The sequence below is a fragment of the Ascaphus truei genome, chromosome 2 (genome assembly GCF_040206685.1).
Source record: "Ascaphus truei isolate aAscTru1 chromosome 2, aAscTru1.hap1, whole genome shotgun sequence".
NCBI lineage: Eukaryota > Metazoa > Chordata > Amphibia > Anura > Ascaphidae > Ascaphus > Ascaphus truei.
The window spans coordinates 20878625-20899861 of record NC_134484.1 but is presented as its reverse complement, the minus strand read 5'-3'; the positions used below and the strand labels follow the sequence as shown (position 1 = coordinate 20899861).

Genomic DNA, 21237 nt, shown 5'->3' with positions numbered 1-21237 from the left:
CCCCAATGCCTCTGGAGAACCCCCTGCAGACCAGGAGTGCTGCATTAAAAGCGTGCTGACACCCTTTTGTGGATCTGGGGCCTCCGTGCTGTACAAATGGCGGGTAAGTAAATACACTCACAGGACAATGATATTAAAGCAGCAGTTCAAGCAATATCCTACGTGTGTTTTTAAATAAATCAGTTCTGTACTGTGAGAAAATACTTGTAGCATTAAAAAAAAAAATTAAAGACATTTTAAATGTTTCTAATGTAGGAAGCATTTCCAAAGTGACAGCCCCCTCCCCTTCTGACAGGCTCTGGCTATTGAGCCCCGCCCTCTCTCTAGCAGTGAACCACAATCATATTCCAGGAACTACATTCCCCATAACGCTGAATTACATAACCCTGAGCAAAGCGATTGATTACAGGAGAACGGATCGATCTGCAGCTTAGCTAATCACTTGTCAGCGTGCAGATTGTATTGATGCACATATTGAATGGGGAAAACTATATATATTTTTTAAAAAACGGCAGCTTGAACTGCAGCTTTAAACACCAACACAAACTTGCCCACAAAACAGAAAGATTGTGATTTTTTTAATAAAGTTCTTTGAAAAAAAAACAAAAAAAAAACCTGACGCGTTTCCGCTGTTTGACTGACAGACGCTTGGGCTATGTAAGGCGTGGTCCCGCCCCTCTGCTTCCTCTTTCGCAGTGGACAGTGGCTGATCAAGGTGCTCGGTCCTTCATTAGAAGCTAAGGCCGACTTCAATCCGGCGGCTAGCACCCTCAGATTCGGCCATCCGCGTCCCGCGAAGCGCTACAACCACTCAGCCATGGCCTCCGTCTCCGAGCTCGCCTGCATTTACTCCGCCCTCATCCTGCACGACGACGAAGTCTCCATCACGGTGAGAAGCCGGGGCCGGCGGTGGGACACCAACATGGCGGCGGCGGCCGGGCCTACCCGCGCGCCAGCTTTTTTTGTTTTTTTCAACGCAAAGCTTTAAGTCAATGTTCGCTGTAATCCCCCTGAACATTATAACCAGTCAAATGGGCTGTGGAAAACCTTCCACGTGTTCTGACAGGGTGCCGCCGCGTGGTACTGCAGGGGCTGGGTTATCACCCTCACCGGGGTGATCAGAAGGTAACCTGACTCCTGCACAATGGGGTGACTGTAGGGGCAGGTCGGTGGGGTGACACGGGAGGTGTGAGTTCCATTATAATACTTATGAAGTGCGCAGTGTTGTATCTGGATAAAGGGTTAGGGGCCAAGTCTTTAGGGTTGTGGGCCTGTTGTACTCACTAACCCTGCTGATGCCGATAAGGTTGCCATTGTACTCCCATTAGTGGTGGGTGCACCCTGAGGTTAACACAACTCCTGTAGTGCGTTTGAGTCGTCATTAGTTACTGGGGTGCAGGTGTGAGTAGCCTTGTTACTGGGGTGCAGGTGTGAGTAGCCTTGTTACTGGGGTGCAGGTGTGAGTAGCCTTGTTACTGGGGTGCAGGTGTGAGTAGCCTTGTTACTGGGGTGCAGGTGTGAGTAGCCTTGTTACTGGGGTGCAGGTGTGAGTAGCCTTGTTACTGGGGTGCAGGTGTGAGTAGCCTTTAAGTGGCCTGAGACAGATTGTAATGGTGAATGGTTTTTAGCAGGGGGTCCCTTGTATTGTACTGCAGATGGGGATGATAGGCATGCTTTACCCAGTGCTGGCTACCCCTGTATGACCACATTAATAGCTGTTCATTAGATATGCTTTACTGAAAACACTGTCACTACTACACCGGGTTAAATTGCCCTCAGAGTTTAAAGGTCTCTGCAATCTAGTGACTGTAGCACCACAAAGGGCTTATGTTTCTAAGCTTGTCTTGGTAAGTGTGCAAAGCCCATCAGCTATATAGCACTATGCTTTACAATGTTATTCTATAGCACTGATGGTGTACACAGCACTGTACATATAATTTTGCAGGCAGCGTGAAAGTGCTGTTGCGGTTATAATGTAATTTGTGTGCACAGGGGGATTGTGACGTTACCATGCTCAGAACTCCTATCTGGGTTTAAACCAGGTTCACCCACTTTAAAGGGACATGACCATTGAGCATGTCCATTAGCCCTCTAGACTTAGGCTGTTAGGTACTTTTTCTAGAGCCCGTCCTGATGTGGTGTACTGTATTCTAGCTTCAGGTGCCAAATAGCATGTGATGGGGGAAATGTGCTTACAATCCATGTGGCAGAGGGACCCCAGATAGTGGTCAAATGAGTCATAGAGTATGTTACTATATTGCATTGCAGTTTGTAAAGCATGTTACATGGTCCCTTTAAACAGAACTGGCTAATGTTAATACTTCATAATGTTAATACTTCAGTATTTAATTTGTACAGGTTTTATTCAACATGTTTTCTAGGGGTTTAGCATGTACCAGTCTTTCCGAGGCTTTAGAAAACTACCCTGGGTGTCTTGAACAGCACCTTTCTGAAGCACTTTGTTAAAGAAAGCAGATTACATCCTTCCTGGCAAAGTGGCTTAGTGCACCTGTCCTGCTAGAAACCCAAGCAGTTTTCACACTTGTCCTGTTGCGTCCATCCCATGCTACACACGTGTGCTATATATTCATTAAGCACATATTGCCAATGTAATAGTTTAAATGGTCAAGGGAAGTTTAATTGGGGTTTACTTTATTTAAGCTTGTTGATTTTAGCTACTTAAATGAGGGAAATGGTTTTCCTGATTTTTTTTATTTTTTTATTTTTTTTTAAATCCTGTTAATTTCCTTTTTTAAATTCTATCTAGGAAGACAAGATCAACGCTCTCATCAAAGCAGCGAATGTAACAGTGGAGCCTTTCTGGCCCAGCTTGTTTGCAAAGGTAATGTAACCGCAAGATGCCTTCCACTCTGACTGTCAATGTTGTTGCCTCGTAATTGTGTTTTTTGGAGTTCAATGGGTGGCCTGTCAACAAATGACTTGGTAGAGAAATGGTTAATGCAGGGGAACAAACAGATAGGTGGGAGAAGGATCCCTACCAAGAAGCCCCTTTCACTTGCACCCAAAGTACATATATCAAATGTGAAGATTTTTAAACGATCTTGCAAAATACAAATATTTGAATTGGAGAATGTATATTATGATATAAATATCCTCTATGTACCACTAATCCAAAAATAATAAAATTTTATTAACATCTGATGTCGACGCTTGGTGTAATATTATATACAGTGTATTTAAAATAACTAATTTGAGAGACTGCAATAGCTATATGCAGGGGAGTGCAAGCTTTTGCTGCTACGCCCCCATGTCTAACCTGCTCCGGAGCTCGCGTCCCATCTACCTTCCAGCTGCGTCAAATGACTGGTCATGTGACGTCGGGTCACGTGACCGTAGAGTCAGTGGTTGCCTGTAACGTAATCACCCTGCGGCGTCATTTGACGCAACGTTGCCACGGAGATGTCGCAGCTTCTGAATCATGGTTACTTATTGTTGCAGAGGCCTCGCGCAATCCTCTGGCATTTAAATTAAATGCCTTGGGGGGAGAGTGTTGGACCTCTGCAACCACCCGTGCCTCTCATCCTCCCCCCCCACCCAAGAAAAATCTCCTGCCCCCCGTTTGCACACCCCTGAGTTAATGATCACAATTTCTTGACCAGGGAATCTTCTGCATGTGAATAAAAAAAAAAAAAGACACAAATTATACAGACGTTGCAAGAATCCACGTCTTTGGTACTGCAGTGTTCGCGGCGCCGAAGGTATAATGCGGGGGGTGGGTCCCATTGAGACGCATGGACCCACTGCAGCGTGATCGCGCACTGGCCCCAGCGCTGCAGTCTTTATGTTTTAGTCTGCAGCGCTTGGGAAAGTAAGTCTTGCTACATCTGCAGGTGTGTGGTACATTGCGTAGTTCCTCTGGTAGCAAGAGGATGATGCGACATATTGGACTGACATATCCCTGTTTCTTTTCCAGGCTCTTGCTTCAGTTAACATCGGCAGCCTGATCTGTAACGTCGGCGCTGGAGGTGGAGCCCCTGCTGCTGGAGCTGCCCCTGCTGCTGCATCTGCTGGTGCAGCTGCTCCAGGTAACCATTCAACGCTATAAATCCCTAACATGATATACTGCAGACACGGTCGTACAGGTGCAGTTCTACATGTTAAACATCGCACTGTTGCTAGTTGTATAGAGTGAAATCCTTGCGATTTTAAGATCTAGACACATTGGCAGATGAGAATCACATGTCTAACCTTGTCTGCTCATTGCTCTGAAAAGCAATGTGTTGATGCTGAGGGGTGTGATCCTTCATCTTGATGTCAGATGTTGGCACACTAGATAAGGGATATAGCCACTAAATTAAGTCCAGTGTCTCCATTTATAGTCTAGAAATAAAGTTTAAATGGTCCTGAAAACTTTTCAAAATATTTAACTTGGCTATTGTTAAACTTCCAATTGTGCTGTTCCTGATCAGCATTGAACTTGGAGATCCTGTGTAGCTGAACCATGCTACTTTTAATTAGTCGTTTTAGCTTTTAATACTAAGTGGTTTATTTCCCAGTGCTCCTTGCTGGATTTTTAAAGATGGCCTCCGTAGTCATCCAATAGAAAGCCAGAACGCCATCTCCCGGTGGCTTCCTCTTTACCTTCTGGACTGCGAAATTTGGCAGCCAGTTTAAACTCTGGCAACTAAACCAGTAAATATCTTGGCAGCTGGAAGGTCCCCAGTGCTATAACAGTGTGGCCCAGCTCGAATACTGTAACATGGATAAAACGAGCAATGGGGGATTGCTGCTCTAAGACAAGTAGCTGTGATTTAACAGTCAAGTGTCAGCACTTCTTTGTAGTCACCCATGGGACTGTGCCTTTAAGCTGTATTGGAGATGGGTGTTAAATTGAAGAGCGTGGACCGCAGCCTCTAGCCCCACTCGCGTGTGTGACCTTAATCAGGACACCCTGGTTGAGGCGCAAGGAGTAGTTGGCATACTTGCCCGGGTGACATGTTATCTGCAGGGTCTGGCTGTCTCCAGCAGCCAATATAAGTGTTTTAATTATACATTTATCTAAACTGACATAGTACAGCACAGTACAATGGGCTGAGATGAGAACACCATACACCATTACTCACTGCGCTTACAATGTAAAAGGTAGAAACATAAGGTACAGTTCGGAGCCAGAGTCTGGCATTATTATTTTGCATACAGTGAAATATGAATGGCAATAACAAGCTTCACCTGCTGCTTCTCTTTCAGTTGAGGAGAAGAAAGAAGAGGAAAAGAAAGATGAATCTGAGGAGTCTGATGATGATATGGGCTTTGGTCTCTTTGACTAAAACCATTTTGTAACGAGACTTGAAATAAAGTGAACACATTTATAATTGGATCCTGTGCCTCGTTTCTTGTTGCACCGAAGCTTTAATTGGGTCGGTGAGGAAACAAAAGGAGACCTCCTCCTGTTGGTGTCAGTCTTATTTGCATGAGTTGAGGCAGCCTGCAATTTTATGCAATTGCAACATACAGGAAAGCTGAAGGACAATCGGTAATTGCTAGCAAAGTCTGAATAGCTTTTGGCAGATTGTGCTGTGAATGCTTTACCACCCAGGCAAAGGACCAGTCCTCACATGGGCTCACCTGTACTGCTTGGAATCTGTCATTACATATATACTTTTGGCAAACCCCAAACTGTTGCTTTAGAGACTTGAGGAAGGTGAGGATATTATAACCTGTAGATACTGAGCCTTGATGGAACTCAAAATAATTTTTAAAATAACATAAGGGAACTTTTTGGCAGTCCCTAATTGAGATGCTTATGTACAGCATTTTGAAGAGCAGACAGATTTCCATATGCAACACAGGATGTTAACACTTTCCTCTTTATGATTACTCATGCTGGAGATGTGTACTGGTAACCATGACTAATTGCCATTACTGGTTAACGCAGGCCAATCTGGTGCTACCACTTATTTTGTTGCTGCTAATGTGTTGGGAGTTTTATTTTAACTACACCCATGCAGTGCCTTGTATATCCTCCCATGTGCTCTGATGTCGAAGGTATCAAACGTTACTGGTTAATTCCTAATGTTATACAGACATACCTCGCATTAACATACGCAATGGGACCGGAGCATGTATGTAAAGCGAAAATGTACTTAAAGTGAAGCACTACCTTTTCCCCACTTATCGATGCATGTACTGTACTGCAATCGTCATATACGTGCATAACTGATGTAAATAATGCATGTGTAACAGGCTCTATAGTCTCCCCGCTTGCGCACAGCTTCGGTACAGGTAGGGAGCCGGTATTGCTGATCAGGACGTGCTGACAGGCGCATGCGTGAGCTGCCATTTGCCTTTTGGACGACATGTCCTTACTTGTGAGTGTCCTTAAAGCGGGGTATGCCTGTATTGGTACAAATGTCCTAACAGTTCCCTCCCCTGGCTGCTCCTGCAGTGTACCAGTGTGAAAGTATTCAATGGTGGTTGTGCTTCTTTGATGTGCTCTTTTACACAGAGCCCCCAAACATGAATCCTGGTTCTTGACTGTTCGGTAGTATTATAGTATCACTGGAAACATGAGTAGTGCTACACGGTTCTCAGGAGACTGCAGTACCTTGTATGCAAGATCTTAGAGCTGCTGTCCTATTTTCCTTGGAGCTGATTTGATGCAATCTGAACAGAGGCTCCCTTTGTGTCTAAATATTTTGACCATGAAAGGTTTAATAAAACTACGGATGACATACAGTTGCCAAATCTCTTCACACAATGTTCATCTAATCTGGTGTTCTCAGGTAGTTACAATTTTTTTTGTTTGCTAAATTTGATGTTTGAGGCGCTTAGCATAATTAAAATGGAAAAATGGCAAACGTTCACTTCTGAATACAGGATTACTGCTTGGTAGGCTCATGGCCAATAAGTTAACCAACCCACAAAATGTATAGTAAACACCCCAAATTGCTATCCAAGTGTTACATTTTTGTTATGTAATTTAAGTAATAATCCCTGAAAAACAGCATTACTCTGGCTCATAACACCCAGGCTGGAGCAGTTGAAATGTCATTTTACATTTTCTTGTAAATTGATAATGTTACAATCTCGAACCACTCTGGGTCCTTCCTCTGGTATGGCAGAAGCACAGAAACGCACAATATGAAGTGTTTATGAGAGGGATATCTGGTTACAATGGCTGGTGAGAGGAAGTGGGAAATAAGACAAGGTAGAAACCTGTAGCCTAATGTGAAAATGAACTGTAAAGTAATAAAAAGGCTTTTTTATTGAAATGCAAAAGCGGCCTACACCATAAAGACATGTGTAACACACAGTAATAATGAGGTACCCGCTTGTGAGTTTACCCCCTTAATCCATCTAGATTGTAATGTTGAAACGGTGACATATAAGCAGAAATTCACCAGGTGCTCCTGCTAGTGTCCTGTACGTTCAATAATGTCAATATAAAACAACCAAGAACAAAGCAAATTAAATATAATTAAAAATATATATACAAACGGTGATAAATTGCAGCTCAACCTTCACTGGACCTTCCTTGTTGATCCTCTTATTTGTACTGGTGTCGAAGTGAGGGAGCGCAGTACACCGGTGAAAGCATAAAAGAACAAAACACACAAAAAAATAGTGCAACTGTCTGAGCAATACTAATAAAAAAATGCACCTCTAAGTGTGTGTAATACCACAGGTAATGGGACACAATGAGTCCCACACAATATAAGTATTGGAAATAACCAGACCTCGTGACCTAAAAGGTACTTGGATCAATACACACAAAACTGCAGAAAACTAGTGCTAGTATGCTGTCATGTAGTGATCACAAGCAGCAAGTGCTCACACAAACACACATACAAATACACTTGACCACTGCAACCCAATGTGCAGGAAATGGCATTGATGTAAAATGCAGAGAACACAAACACATAACTAGACCACGTCAGCTGGATTTGCAGGAAATGGCACTGATGTCATTGTCATGCAGAAATCGCACATATGATAAGCAGTGGAAACTTACAAGAAAGCCCCGTGCATGGGCATTGTGTACAACACACAGAGTAGTGTCCGGTTGTGGGGCGTGGCGAACCAGAGGGTGGTTTGCTGCTGCAGAGGCTTTGCTGCGCCGGCGCCTCCGCTGTGGGACACCACAGGGCTTCCGGGTTCTCCCATAGTATGGAAACCTCACGTGACGGCTCCAAATCTCGGACACGCCAGTTCCCAGCTACGCAGGGATCAGGGTTCGACACGTGAACACTTCCGCGTTTCGCTGGCGGCTTCATCACGAGTCCTTGATACCCTAGTATTGGCTAGCCGTCTCATATGACGTGGCGCGCCCAATCAGAAGGCAGCTCAGACGTAACTGATCCAATCGGCTAGCTGCATGTAATATCCCCAATGGGAACCTTGCCTGCTCGATATTAAACCTATCAGCAAAAGCAGAGCGGTCTCTAACAATGACAACATGCTCTACCTGCTCTTAATAAAATATATATTTCTGTAAATGTTCTGTTAAATAATCACAGAAAAATTCACTTGGTATTGACGGGTTTTGAGAAATTACAAAATGATAAAAAACCTTTTTGTAATAATTTAAGTCCTGTAGAACGAGTAGCTTTTAAACAATTAATGGATGATGATAGAATCATAATCAAGCAAGCCGATAAAGGAGGGGGAGTTGTAATAATGGATAAGAGTTATTATGAAAAAGAAGCAGCAAGAATTTTAAATGACAATATTACTTATGAAAAATTATCGAGAGATCCAACGAAACAGTTTTTAGAGGCATTAAATACTCATTTATTAAAAGGGAAGTTAAGTGGAATCCTAAGCGAAGATGAGTTTAGATATTTAAGTAAAACTAAACCGATAATACCAGTATTCTATTTTCTCCCGAAAATACACAAGCATTAGCAGGAACCCCCTGGAAGGCCTATTATATCGGGCATTGGGTCAATCACAGAGAATTTATCAGAGTATATTGACTTTTTTTGAACAAATATGTCATTAAGATCAAGTCATATCTTAGGGATACTTGATATTTTGAGTGAAACTAAATGGGAAAATGGTTACTGCAGAAGTGTGGTACTGCTATGGGGTCTGGTTCGCACCTGGCTATGCGAATTTGTTCATGGGTATCTGGGAATGAGAGGCGATTTGGTCCCAAAACCCGTTTGGTGCGAACCTAGTCCTCTGGCATAGGTACATAGATGATATCTTTTTTTGTATCTGCGAAGGGGATGAGACTCATTTAAATAGTTTTTTACGATATTTAAATGCCAACCATCTCAATCTCCGATTTACTAGCAAGTACAGTGAGAAAGAGGTGAAGTTTTTAGATCTAGGTATTTTTATTGAAAATCACGAAATAAATACGAAGACCTTTTTTAAAACAGTTGACGCGAATAATTATGTTTTAAAATCTAGCTGTCATCACCCAGATTGGGTGCGTAACATACCCTTTGGACAATTAAAGCGTATAAAACGCAATTGTAGTAAAAATATAGATTATCATAGGCAGCAATTATAGAGAAGAAGTTTTAGATAGAAAGTATGATGCTCCAATAGTAGCATCAGCGTTAAGAAGAACCAATGAGATTGACCGTAACTCTAGCCAAAAATAAGAACAGGAAATAAAATAGATTTCCAGACTGCATTTATAACAAAATACAACAGAAAGGCAATAGAAATTAAACGTATCATTAATAAATATTGGCACATTTACAAAGAAGACCCAGTATTAGGGAAAGCACTCGAAGACAGACCAAAAGTGATTTTCAAGAGAGCACCCAATTTGAAAAACAAATTAGCACCAAATGCTTTCAAGACAAAACTGAACGACGGATGGTTTACAAAACCCAAGGTTATTTTAAAATGTATATCCTGAAAGGTTTGTACCTTTGCCTCCAAGGGAAAATACTCCAACGCACAGCCCTGAACAGAGTGGGTCCCACACCAAAAGCTAATAAAAAAATTCAAGTTCTTTATTGTTCCATAGATTAAAAAAACGGAGGTAGGTAGCCTCCTACGCGTTTCGGGCAATCCTGCCCTTTATCACAAAAAAGGGGAAAATAGATAAAAGCATATAAACAAAAAAATCATCTTATCAAGTCATTATATGCTTTTATCTATTTTCCCTTTTTTTTGTTTAAATGTCGTTTCATCATGCTTTATTTTTTCCTTTTTTATTGTCTTCCCTCTTTTTCTTTTCTTTTATTACTTCCTTCCATCTTTAAGGGCCGATTATTATTGACAGCTTTTAGATTATATCATTGCCATTCATTCATTGTCCCACTTGGGTTACCGTCGCTTTTGTTTTTGCCCTTAGTTGTCTCTCTGTCTCCCTACCTTTGGCCACCACTTCCGCCCTTTTGACTGTTTCTGCCGTCTTGGCGGTTCGCGCATGCGCGGCCGTCATGACGTCACGGTGCAGTTCTTTTTGGCGCGAACTGGTCTCAGGTAAGAGGGGTATATATTTGGATGTTTTAACAGTGTATGTTATCCTTGATAAAGAACGCACCAGCGTTCGAAACGCGTTGGATTTTAGGTCTATGACATAATAAAGTTCATATTTTTTTGATTTGGGTCCTCTCCTTGCTCCCGTCGGATCGTGCGCTCCTTCCCAATCACTATTTAATATCAGTTCATACACAAGATCAGTTTTTTTAAATTTTTCTGTAATTAATAAAATATATATTTGTGTAAATGTTCTGTTAAGAGCAGGTAGAGCATGTTGTCATTGTTAGAGACCGCTCTGCTTTTGCTGATAGGTTTAATATCGAGCAGGCAAGGTTCCCATTGGGGATATTACATGCAGCTAGCCGATTGGATCTGTTACGTCTGAGCTGCCTTCTGATTGGGCACGCCACGTCATATGAGACAGCTAGCCAATACCAGGGTATCAAGGACTCCTGACGAAGCCGCCAGCAAAACGCGGAAGTGTTCACGCGTCGAGCCCTGATCCCTGTGTAGCTGTGAACTGTCATGTCTGAGAATTGGAGCTGTCACGTGAGGTTTCCATACTGTGGGAGGAGAACCCGGAAGCCCTGTGTTGTCCCACAGCGAAGCCTCTGCAGCAGCAAACCACCCTTTGGTTCCACACACCCCACAACCGGACACTACTCTGTGTGTTGTACACAATGCCCACGCACGGGGCTTTCTTGGAAGTTTCCACTGCTTATCATATGTGCGATTTCTGCATGACAATGACATCAGTGCCATTTCCTGCAAATCCAGCTGACGTGGTCTAGTTATGTGTTTGTGTGTTCTCTGCATGATTTTACATCAATGCCATTTCCTGCACATTGGGTTGAAGTGGTCAAGTGTATGTGTGTTTATGTGAGCACTTGCTGCTTGTGATCACTGCATGACAGCACTAGTCTTCTGCAGTTTTGTGTGTGTATTGATCCGAGTACCTTTGGGTCTAGAGGTCTGGTTATTTGCAATATTTATATTGTGTGGGACTCACTGTGTCCCATTACCTGTGGTATTACACACACTTAGAGGTGTGTTTTGATATTAGTATTGCTCAGACAGAGTTGCACTATTTTGTGTGTTTTGTTCTTTTATGCTTTCACCGGTGTACTGCGCTCCCTGACTTCTCGACACCTGAAACGGTGAAACGGCATGATGTTTGGTCCAGTCAGACAGCTAATCCCACTAAGGTTTGGGGGTGTAGATGTTCAATGGTGTGGAGATTTGTCTAGCCGCACAGTTGGTCCCAATACGGTGGGGCGGGCAGAGTAGGGGTATGCCAGAAAGGCTTTCTTAAAAAGTTGAGTTTTTAAATGTCTGAAGGTGTGTGGTAGGGAATCCCAAAGAGCAGGGGCAGCATGGCAGAGGTCTTAAGGGAGAGAATGTAATAAGGCAGGAGAAGAGATGGACGTCATGGACATAACGTAGGGGGTACTGAGGGGATATATTTGGAGATGAGGGATGAGATTTAAGGGGGTGCTTTGCATAGGTTTTTAAATGTAATTCTAGAGAATTTGAAATTGCCAAATTTAAAACGGCCAACAGTAAATACCTCTCCTTGTCCAAGCTCCAGCAACACCTCCGTTCCTCTCCTATCACACACAGCACGGCAGCACATGCAGGCTCACTCACAGCTGCTAGTGCTGTCAGACTGTGGCTAGTCCCAAATAGTAACTTTGTTACGTGCAACAAAGTAATTCATTCCAGAACTTGTATAACTTCTGTCAAGGTAATTTTTATTTGTTTTTTTTAATTTAGTTTGTAGTTGAAATCACTATCCCCACCACTTCTCTTCCCCATCTCCCCTAAACCCACCTCTCCCCCTCCAGTCCCTCCCATACCCCCACCCCTTTTCCCTGTTCCTCTATCCCCCCCCCCTCTCCTCCCTCCCCCATTCACCTCTTTCCTCCTCTCACACCTCATTTGCTACTTGACTTCTTTTTCCTACACAGGTGCATCAGCGTAGTTCCGATTTATATATCTATACAAATGTCTTATTTTATGAAAGAAGCCTACATTTAGCCTATAATAGTAATAATCCCCTTAGAACAGGGCATAACGGGCCAGTAATGCCCTGTTCTTTGGGGATTATTACTTAAATACAGTGAAGGAATATTACAGCAACTCATGAAATTCACACTCTCAGAGTGAAGATAGAAATCCGGCACCGAATCCCATATTGGATTCTAAATAGTTTTAAGCCCAATGATTAAGTACTCAGGTGTTGTGGCAGACGAGATGCAATATATAATAAATCCCATGCAAAGAAAGAAAACAGCAGGATGGTGCAGATGGTAGCAACAATGTATTCATATCAGGTAAGTATCAATCAAGTAAACACTCGCATGGTAAACCATTTCAACAGGCATAAAAGAACAGCAAGATGGTATCATGGAGGTACGTTAAAGTCTCACAGTCCGCGGGTCTCACCAGCACTCGCGCTGGGGAACTGGTGCACCGTCAGCTCCCTTGGACTCCTGGGTATCCCCGCCTCCTGTGTTGTGACTAACGCGGTGACACTGATCCCTCCAAATAATGACACTTGCCGTGACTATGTGTTTCACTGAATGCTAACACTGGGCAGTCTGGTATAAATATTCTACATTCCCCTTCAGAGCAGGGAGCTCCGAGGAGAGCCCCCAATACTGCATCAAGAATACGCTATCTAGACTGAAAATCGGTCTGTACATTGCATACATAATAGATAACACATCTTGGAAACAATGTGTGTTCCAATTTTCTTTATTAAAATAAATATTTTTATACATATCAGATATACATAATATAATAAACATATTTAAGGTTATAAAAACAAGTCATATTAATTCTACTCTATACATTAGAGATAGTAGTTTCCACAGCGTGTGTTTTGTGGCGACATACACAGGGGTTAGTACACAACATAAGCGCAATTTATATCCACATCTAAGGACCTACTGTGACTTTATAAAAGAGAAAATGTCCAACCATAAATCTCATCATATTCAATATAAAATAAACATTACAATGTGTTAAAATCTCACTGGAATAAAAAAATTAAGAAGCATAAATTAGAGAAAAGCACCAATATCAATATCCAGACTACGGGGGGTGTAAGGGTTTTGAGTCTAAAGATCCAGGAACTTTCCCTCTGGGTGACTGATACTGTATTTATATCCCCACCTCTCCAGTGACGTTCTACGTGTTCAATTGCTCTATACTCGAGTCCTACTGGATTGGCATGAGAGCAAGAATATTTTTTTGATACATGCTGTGTCAGAACATAGGGAATATTAAGAAGAATTTACTAACACAAAGTCAAATGTCTACAAGTCTTGCCTACATATTGGAGGCCACAAGGGCACACCAGGACATGCATAACAAAACTTGTCTTGCAATTGATATATTGCTTCATTTTAAAGCACTCCCCAGTGCTATTTGAATTGAAACTCATTTTCTCATCTGAACCAAAAATGCAAGACTTACACATAATGCATTTGTTTGTTGTTGTTGTTGTTGTTGTTCCTAAAAGCACTTGGTGGCAATTTCTCTTAAATTAGATGCTTTTAAAAAATTAACCCTTGGCCTATCTTCAATTACATTGCTCAAAATGGGGTCTCCTTTTAGGGTGTGCCAATACTTATTGATAACATTCTTTATTTCTACAGCTTTTCTATTATATTATATTTGGTTACAAAGGCAGTCTGAAAATTTGTACCTACATCTCTATCTGTCCTGGGGGCAAGGAGTTCTTCCCTTCTAATAGAGTCTGTTCTTTTCATAGCTAACTCAATTTTCTCTGGGTCATAATTTCTTTCTAGAAACCTTAATTTCAGTACCTCTGCCTGATCGTGGTAGACATCTGACCGTGGTAGACATCATATTTAGTAGTTTCTTTTAATGCGTTTGAGTTGCCCAAAAGGGATATTGGAGATCCATCTAGAATGGTGACAACTCGACTGGAGTACAGTTATTTGAGTCAACTTAAAAGTATTAGTATTAATTACATTGTTTTCTAAATATATAACTAGGTCTAAGAAATCTCTTTTTCAGTTCATTTTGTTGTAAATGTTAAATTCAACTAATTATTGTTCAAATGTTGTAAAAACAAATCTAATGTAACCAAGTCCCCCTTCCAAATAAAAATAATGTCATCAATGTATCTTTTCCAAAGGACCAGGTTTGCACCAAAGGGATTGTTGGACCAGATGTTATCCAACTCCCATAAATGGCCGTTTCGCATTTTTGTGAAAAGAAATCGCCATTAAACCAATAAAAGTTATGTTCTAAAATAAATAAAATACTATCTAATAAAAAAGTGGCTCGTCTATTTACAAAGCTCAGATCGTTGTCCAAGGTTTTGCAATATGCTTCAGAACCTTGCACATGGTTAAAGAGGTATAAAGGGAGGTGACATCTAACATCACCAGATAATATCCTGCTTTCAAACTTATTTATATATTGCATCTCGTCTGCCACAAGACCTGAGTATTCATCATTGGGCTAAAGAAAACAATTTAGAATCCAATATGGGATTCGATGCCTGATTTCTATCTTCACTCTGTGAGTGCGAGTTTCGTGAGAGTTGCCTTAATATTCCTTCACTGTATTATACAATACTGCAAAAATATGTAGATGTTTGCTGCACACAAAAACAGTTCAAAAGTAGTGATACTTATACCGGGCCTCCTTAATCCCAGGGAAGACCTGTGTTGCATCCGATGAATCCAAAGCTATGAATGGACAGGGGCACACTGATTTCTTAATCATAAAGCATTTATTGTGCCATACAATACATGATGTTTCGGCCTGCTGGCCTTTCTCAAGTGAAGTGGCAATCAATTATTATACAATATTGCACCATATATATCCTTTAATCTATTTTTTGGTTCTCCGCGCTCCCCATCTATCTGAGAACACTCTACCGCCCTGTCTATTCCCTGGCATGGGGGTGTGGGCTAAAGCAGGGGTCTCCAAACCAGTCCTCAAGAGCCGCACACAGGCCAGCTTTTATGGATATCCCTGTTTCAGCACAGGTGGCTCAACCAGTGGCCCAGTCAAGCACTGAGGCACTGAGCCACCTGTGCTGAAACAGGGATATCCATAAAAGCTGGCCTGTGTGCGGCTCTTGAGTACTGGTTTGGAGACCCCTGGGCTAAAAGATAGACCAGAATAGAAGAGAGCAGCAGATGAGGCTGTGTTTGAGTGGGTGAGCCATATTTCTGTAATGGCTAGGAGGTGGGGAGAATTGGAAATGAATGTCATGGATAGCTGTAAATTTATTGCAAAATCATGCATTCCATAAGACACAGGAAAGGGAGAGGTTAAATGGGGATAAGGTTGGGGTGATTGGCAGTGTGTGGTGAGAAGACTTTGGGGTAGGGTATTGGTATGTGACTGGGGCCAGGATTAGGGGATATGTCACCACAGAGTAGGAGTAATAGTAAGGAGAGGAAGAGAGGTAATTTCCTGGATTTTCTTTAGTAACGGGTAGAGGTTTGTCAATTGGATCCGCGGATCACTCTCCAAAAGAGAAATCCGAGGTTGTGGATTTGCTTTTCTTTCAGGAGGTAAAGAATAATCCATTCCTGGACACATTTTTGACGAGACGGAGAGAGAGATGAAAGAGAAGCACACCTGAGAAATATGCTAATAGCTATGCAAAGTATATTTAAATGAGTTCCGTCTCACTTTCTAAAAGGATTTCCATACCAACTATATAGAGTCCATAATAAGTCTAAGGCAGCGGTGCGCAAACTGTGGGGCGCGACCCTCAGGGGGGGCGCGACACTGCCGACGGGGGGCGCGGGGTTTACAGAGGCCCCGCGCGCTTCCCGAAGGCACTTAAATTAAGTGCCGGGGGAGCTGCAGGGCCTCTGTAAACCTAACTTACCGTGACTCCGGCGGCTTCCTCCCTGCGGCGCCATGGCAACGCGGCGTCAAAATGACGCTGCGAGGTCATGTGACGTCACGGTTGCTATGGCAACGTGACGTCATTACGCCGGAGCGCGGGTAAGTTGGGGTTGGGGGGGGCGCGGGAGCGAGGGGACAGCCGTCAGGGGGGCGCAGGCAAAAAAGTTTGCGCCCCCCTGGTCTAAGGCATCAATCTAATGACTAGAATGGTGTTCCTGTAGCCATTTTTGTGCATATCTGTCATGTAGCACCAAAATGAGTGCATATATACCTGTATTAGCTCCCTCCCCCATGCCTCCTTTAAAAGCAGAATGCTTACACTTCCTGGTTGACGGTTTAATGTTCCTTGTGGAGCACACCTGAGAGACACCAATAGCTTTAGTCTGTACAGCAGGTGTAAGGTCAGGTTATTAACTATATAGTTGATAAGGAAATCATTTTAGAAAGTGTTGGACGGGACTCTTAAATATACTTTACATAGTCATATCTCTCAGGTGTGCTTCTCTTTCAGCACAGGCATGTCTCCCTAATTTATTTGGAGGGACGAGAGAGAGAGAGAGAGGGATGAGAGAGAGAGAATACACCCACTTCCCCCCCATAAAATTAGAAAGTTCTCTCTGTGTGTTCCTTTTTAACAACACGCAAATAAAATGCGAATTCTAAAAAAAAATCCGTCCGGATTGCAATCAATGGCGAATTTGAAGGAATATGCCCGGATTTTCAAGTATGAAATCCGCATGCGGATGTGTGCCGAGTAGATTTTACCAAAATAAATGAGAATTCCAGGAATTCACTGTTTTGCCCATCCCTAGTAACGGGTATGTGATGTGAGAAGCAGATGGAGTTGATGGCTGCAAAGTGAGGGAGAGGTCAGTACAGAATGGGAAATTAGAAAGAAGGCTTTAGGTCAGGGCTGCACAACATACGGCCCTCGGGCCGCATGCGGCCCGTCTGGCCTCTCTGTGTGGCCCACAGTGACTCTGGCCGGGCGCCAGTTAATTAATTAAATAATTTTTTTTTAAAAATGGCGGCGATTCATCCCCCTCCCCTCCTACCCCGCCCCCGGGTTTTGCAGTGCGCGGGGGCAGAAGCAGCATGAGGAGGATGCAGGATGCCGGGGAGGTCAGAGCATGCCGGGGGCGGGGCTTAGTACCGGGGAGAGAGGATGTGCTGATCTAAAAGAGGTAGAGGTGTGTGTGTGTGGCTGGTGCAGAGGTGGGGGTGTGTGAAAAACGGGCTGGTGCAGAGGTGGGGGTGTGTGAAAAACGGGCTGGTGCAGAGGTGGGTGTGTGTGAAAAACGGGCTGGTGCAGAGGTGGGGGTGTGTGAAAAACGGGCTGGTGCAGAGGTGGGGGTGTGTGAAAAACGGGCTGGTGCAGAGGTGGGGGTGTGAAAAACGGGCTGGTGCAGAGGTGGGGGGTGGGCTGCTGACATGTGAGGGGGGGTGCTGACACGTGAGGGGGGGTGCTGACATGTGAGGGGGAGTGGGCTGCTGACATGTGAGGGGGGGGTGGGCTGCTGACATGCGAGGGGAGAGAGTTTCATATTGAGGGGAGGGGGAGAGTGTGTCATATTGAGGGGAGGGGGAGAGTGTCATATTGAGGGGAGGGGGAGAGCGTGTCATTTAGGGGAGGGGGAGTGTGTCATATTGAGGGGAGAGAGTGTCATATTGAGGGGAGAGAGTGTCATATTGAGGGGAGGGAGAGACTGTCATATTGAGGGGAGGGAGAGTGTCATATTGAGGGGAGGGAGAGAGAGTGTCATATTGAGGGGAGGGAGAGTGTCATATTGAGGGGAGGGAGAGAGAGTGTCATATTGAGGGGAGGGGGAGAGAGTGTCATATTGAGGGGAGGGGGAGAGTGTCATATTGAGAGGAGGGGGAGAGGGTGTGATTTAGGGGAGGGGGAGAGTGTCATATTGAGGGGAGGGGGAGTGTCACATTGAGGGGAGGGGGAGAGAGTGTCATATTGAGTGGAGGGGGAGAGAGTGTCATATTGAGGGGAGGGGGAGAGTGTGTCATATTGAGGTGAGGGGGAGTGTCATTGAGAGGAGGGGGAGAGTGTCATTGAGAGGAGGGGGAGAGGGTGTGATTTAGGGGAGGGGGAGAGAGTGTTATATTGAGGGAAGAGAGACATGGGGGGGATGCTGACATGGGATGCTGACTTGGGGGGGGGGGCTGCTGACATGGAATGGGCTGGGGGGATGTGGAGGGGGTATTGTGTTTTTGATGTGGAGGGTGGTATTGTGTGGGTGAGGGGGAGAGATGGGGGTATGAGAGATAGATGGGGAGTATCATAAAGGTTGATAGTGAGGGGTTCTGGGGGAGATGAGGATGATGATGATGATGGAGAGGTGCTGGAGGAGAGATGATGATGATGATGATGATGATTTAACCCGTGCGGCCCAAATTTTTTTTCCTTGGAGCAGTTTGGCCCTTCTCACTTTACGAGTTGGGCAGGCCTGCTTTAGGTGAAAGTGTGGGAATTAGGGATAGATGCAAAATGGCAAGTGAGAGAGCACAGGTAAATAAGGGAGAGCAAGATAACAGGAATCCAAAACTAAGAGGCGGTTGAAGTCATTACTTGACATGAAGCGGCCATGTTTCCAGTGTTCCCAGTTCGGTGTGTTGCAGGTGCAGGGCACAAACAGCAGCAAACGCTAATAGCCCTTTCACCGCCGCCAAGGTGCTGCCTTAGCAGCGATGCAGATGTAGGCTGAAAGGTTCTTCTTGAATTCAGCTGTGCTCTGCAGGTCCTGTAATCCAGAGCAATAGGGGGTTGGGAAAGAAACAGAAGGTGAGCATGAAGAGGCCTCTAGTCAAACTAGGTATGACGGTAATTTCACGATTAGGAAGATCCACTAATCAGGTTTTTCTTTAGTAAAACAGGCAGTACAATTCAGGTTTTCCGATACCACCGGACCACTGACCTGTGAGTAATTGGTGTGCAACTCCTCTGCATCTGTCACCTAAAACCAGATGATATGGTTTCACAAGTCATCAGACTCCCACCCACAGCGGAGGGGGCTCTGTAATGTATTATTACCAGTGTATGAAAGACTGGAACGCAGGGGTGCGCAAACTGTGGGGCGCAGGGCCGGTGCAGCCTGCGGAACATGGTGTGCACAGGCAGCGAACATGGTTGTGTTGGCAGGCAGCGGCAGTCGCAGAAGAAACCAGCTGATGGAGTCGAAAGAAGAGGCCAGAACGCAAGAGGACGGCAGGGGAGGAGCGCGCGCCAGCGGTCTGACCTGGGACACCCCTGCAACAGCTACCCTGCTCGCCGCGATCCTCTTCAACCACACAGGACAGGAGGCACTGCTGCTGATGGAGCGAAAGGGTAGGCTGTGCGAATTTTACTCAAATATTTACTCAATAAATATTACTGAAGCACAAGGAAACACACCCCATATCAGTAATAAAAGTATTAAAAAAAATAATACTGGAAAGGAGGAGAGTGGATGACACTGGGGAAGGCAAGCAGGGGGTGGGGCGGAGGGGGAGAAAGAGGCAAATGGGATAAGGAAAAAAGGGAGGGGAAGGGAAAAAAGGGTATAGAAAAGGGGTGGATGAATGCCCCCCAAAAAAGGATTGCCTGTGTGATAGTGACAGCCCACCAAAGAAACAAATATTACTAGATACCAATTAAATTGTAATGTTTAACGGTTTAAAAAAAATGTTGCAATATGTAAGTATTTATACGTATTTGTATTCACATGGTATACCGTTTAATAACTTTTTTGTTTTCTTGTGATTTTGATTACATCAGGCAAAAGGGGGGCCCGGCAGAAAAGGTTTGCTCCCCCCTGCTGTAAAAGCATGTGAAATTATTTCTTGCCTTTGGATATTAAATCCTTTGGCAGATGGGTCAGCAAGGCATTGCAAAAAGAGCACTACCCCCTGTCTGGCAATGGGCGTGATTTAAACATTTTTAGAGTCTTTATAAAATACCTTATTTCTTTTGCTATGAAAAAAAAGGCCAAACATTTAAGGAACACCATTACATATTTCAAGCACACATTAAATAAGTTACGGTGGGTAAAAAAAAGTGCCAAAAACCCTCCACCGGGCAGCAAATACAAATATCACCTGTGAGCACATTCACACGTCTCAGACAGGTCTGCAAGCAGTGGTGGAAGTACATGGTCCAGCCCAGTCTGTGTGCGAGCTGCTGGAGTGTGTGCTTGGCCATGCGGTCAGGGTAACAGGCAGGGGGAGGAGAGAGTGAGTGTGTGTGTGTGTGTGTGTCGGCCCTGCTTCAACCAGACACCGCAGCGGAACTGGAGTCTGAACTCTGGCCTTTGTTGGGCTGGCCCCCACGGCACTGTGGTAACGCCACTGTCTGCAACTCAAGGGAATGGTGTAAAGCAGAGTTGCAGACCTGCCTGAGAAATGTGAATGTGATCACAAGTGATATTATATATTTCAGAAGTAATTCAGAACAATTTCAGCTACTCAAATATTAGGCATTCCCTATAACTCAGAGATTGGCTGGAAATCACTGTGTGCTACCGGCATTATAACGTGCCATTCCCGCAGAAATAACCTATCCTGAAGGTGAGCTCAAGGTGATGCCTTCTAATCCAGAACATCTTCATGCAACTTATTTTTGTTCTTTTCTTTGGATTGTATTTGTTTTTCTTTACGTAGCCCCACAGCCTGCAGTTGGTTGTACACATGGAAACCTCTTCTGCTGTTTCTCACTCGGTACCCAAAGCAGGAAGCATAGAGCAAGGACGTGAGATCTCTCATCCTGAGCTTCTCTCATAAAGCTGCTCGATTACACATCAGAGGATGTTTTGGACATTTTTTTCCTTAGGAATAAAGCACATTATTTAAAATCTGTGAGCAATCAAAGTGGAAACAGATACTATGATAGAGCAGCAGTCTCTGCTGAGGTTTTTTTGTGTATAGTACACCAGT

General features: G+C 43.9%; 1 protein-coding gene across 1 annotated transcript; it reads left to right on the top strand.

The window, feature by feature from the left end:
- Positions 1–668: 668 nt before the first annotated feature.
- On the top strand, positions 669–5338 carry RPLP1 (ribosomal protein lateral stalk subunit P1). The gene is made up of 4 exons (XM_075581747.1): positions 669–889; positions 2768–2842; positions 3935–4046; positions 5209–5338. The coding sequence occupies exons 1-4, from the start codon at positions 818–820 to the stop codon at positions 5286–5288; spliced, it is 339 nt and encodes a 112-aa protein (XP_075437862.1). The 5' UTR covers positions 669–817; the 3' UTR covers positions 5289–5338.
- The last annotated feature ends 15899 nt before the right edge of the window (positions 5339–21237 follow it).

What these genes read in the sequence shown, in the direction of transcription:
- RPLP1 (XM_075581747.1), top strand. Translation starts at nt 818, where the DNA reads ATGGCCTCCGTCTCCGAGCTCGCCTGCATTTACTCCGCCCTCATCCTG. An exon ending in GGCCCAGCTTGTTTGCAAAG is followed by an intron (nt 2,843 to 3,934) that starts GTAATGTAACCG and finishes TTTCTTTTCCAG; the next exon opens with GCTCTTGCTTCAGTTAACAT. An exon ending in TGCTGGTGCAGCTGCTCCAG is followed by an intron (nt 4,047 to 5,208) that starts GTAACCATTCAA and finishes CTTCTCTTTCAG; the next exon opens with TTGAGGAGAAGAAAGAAGAG.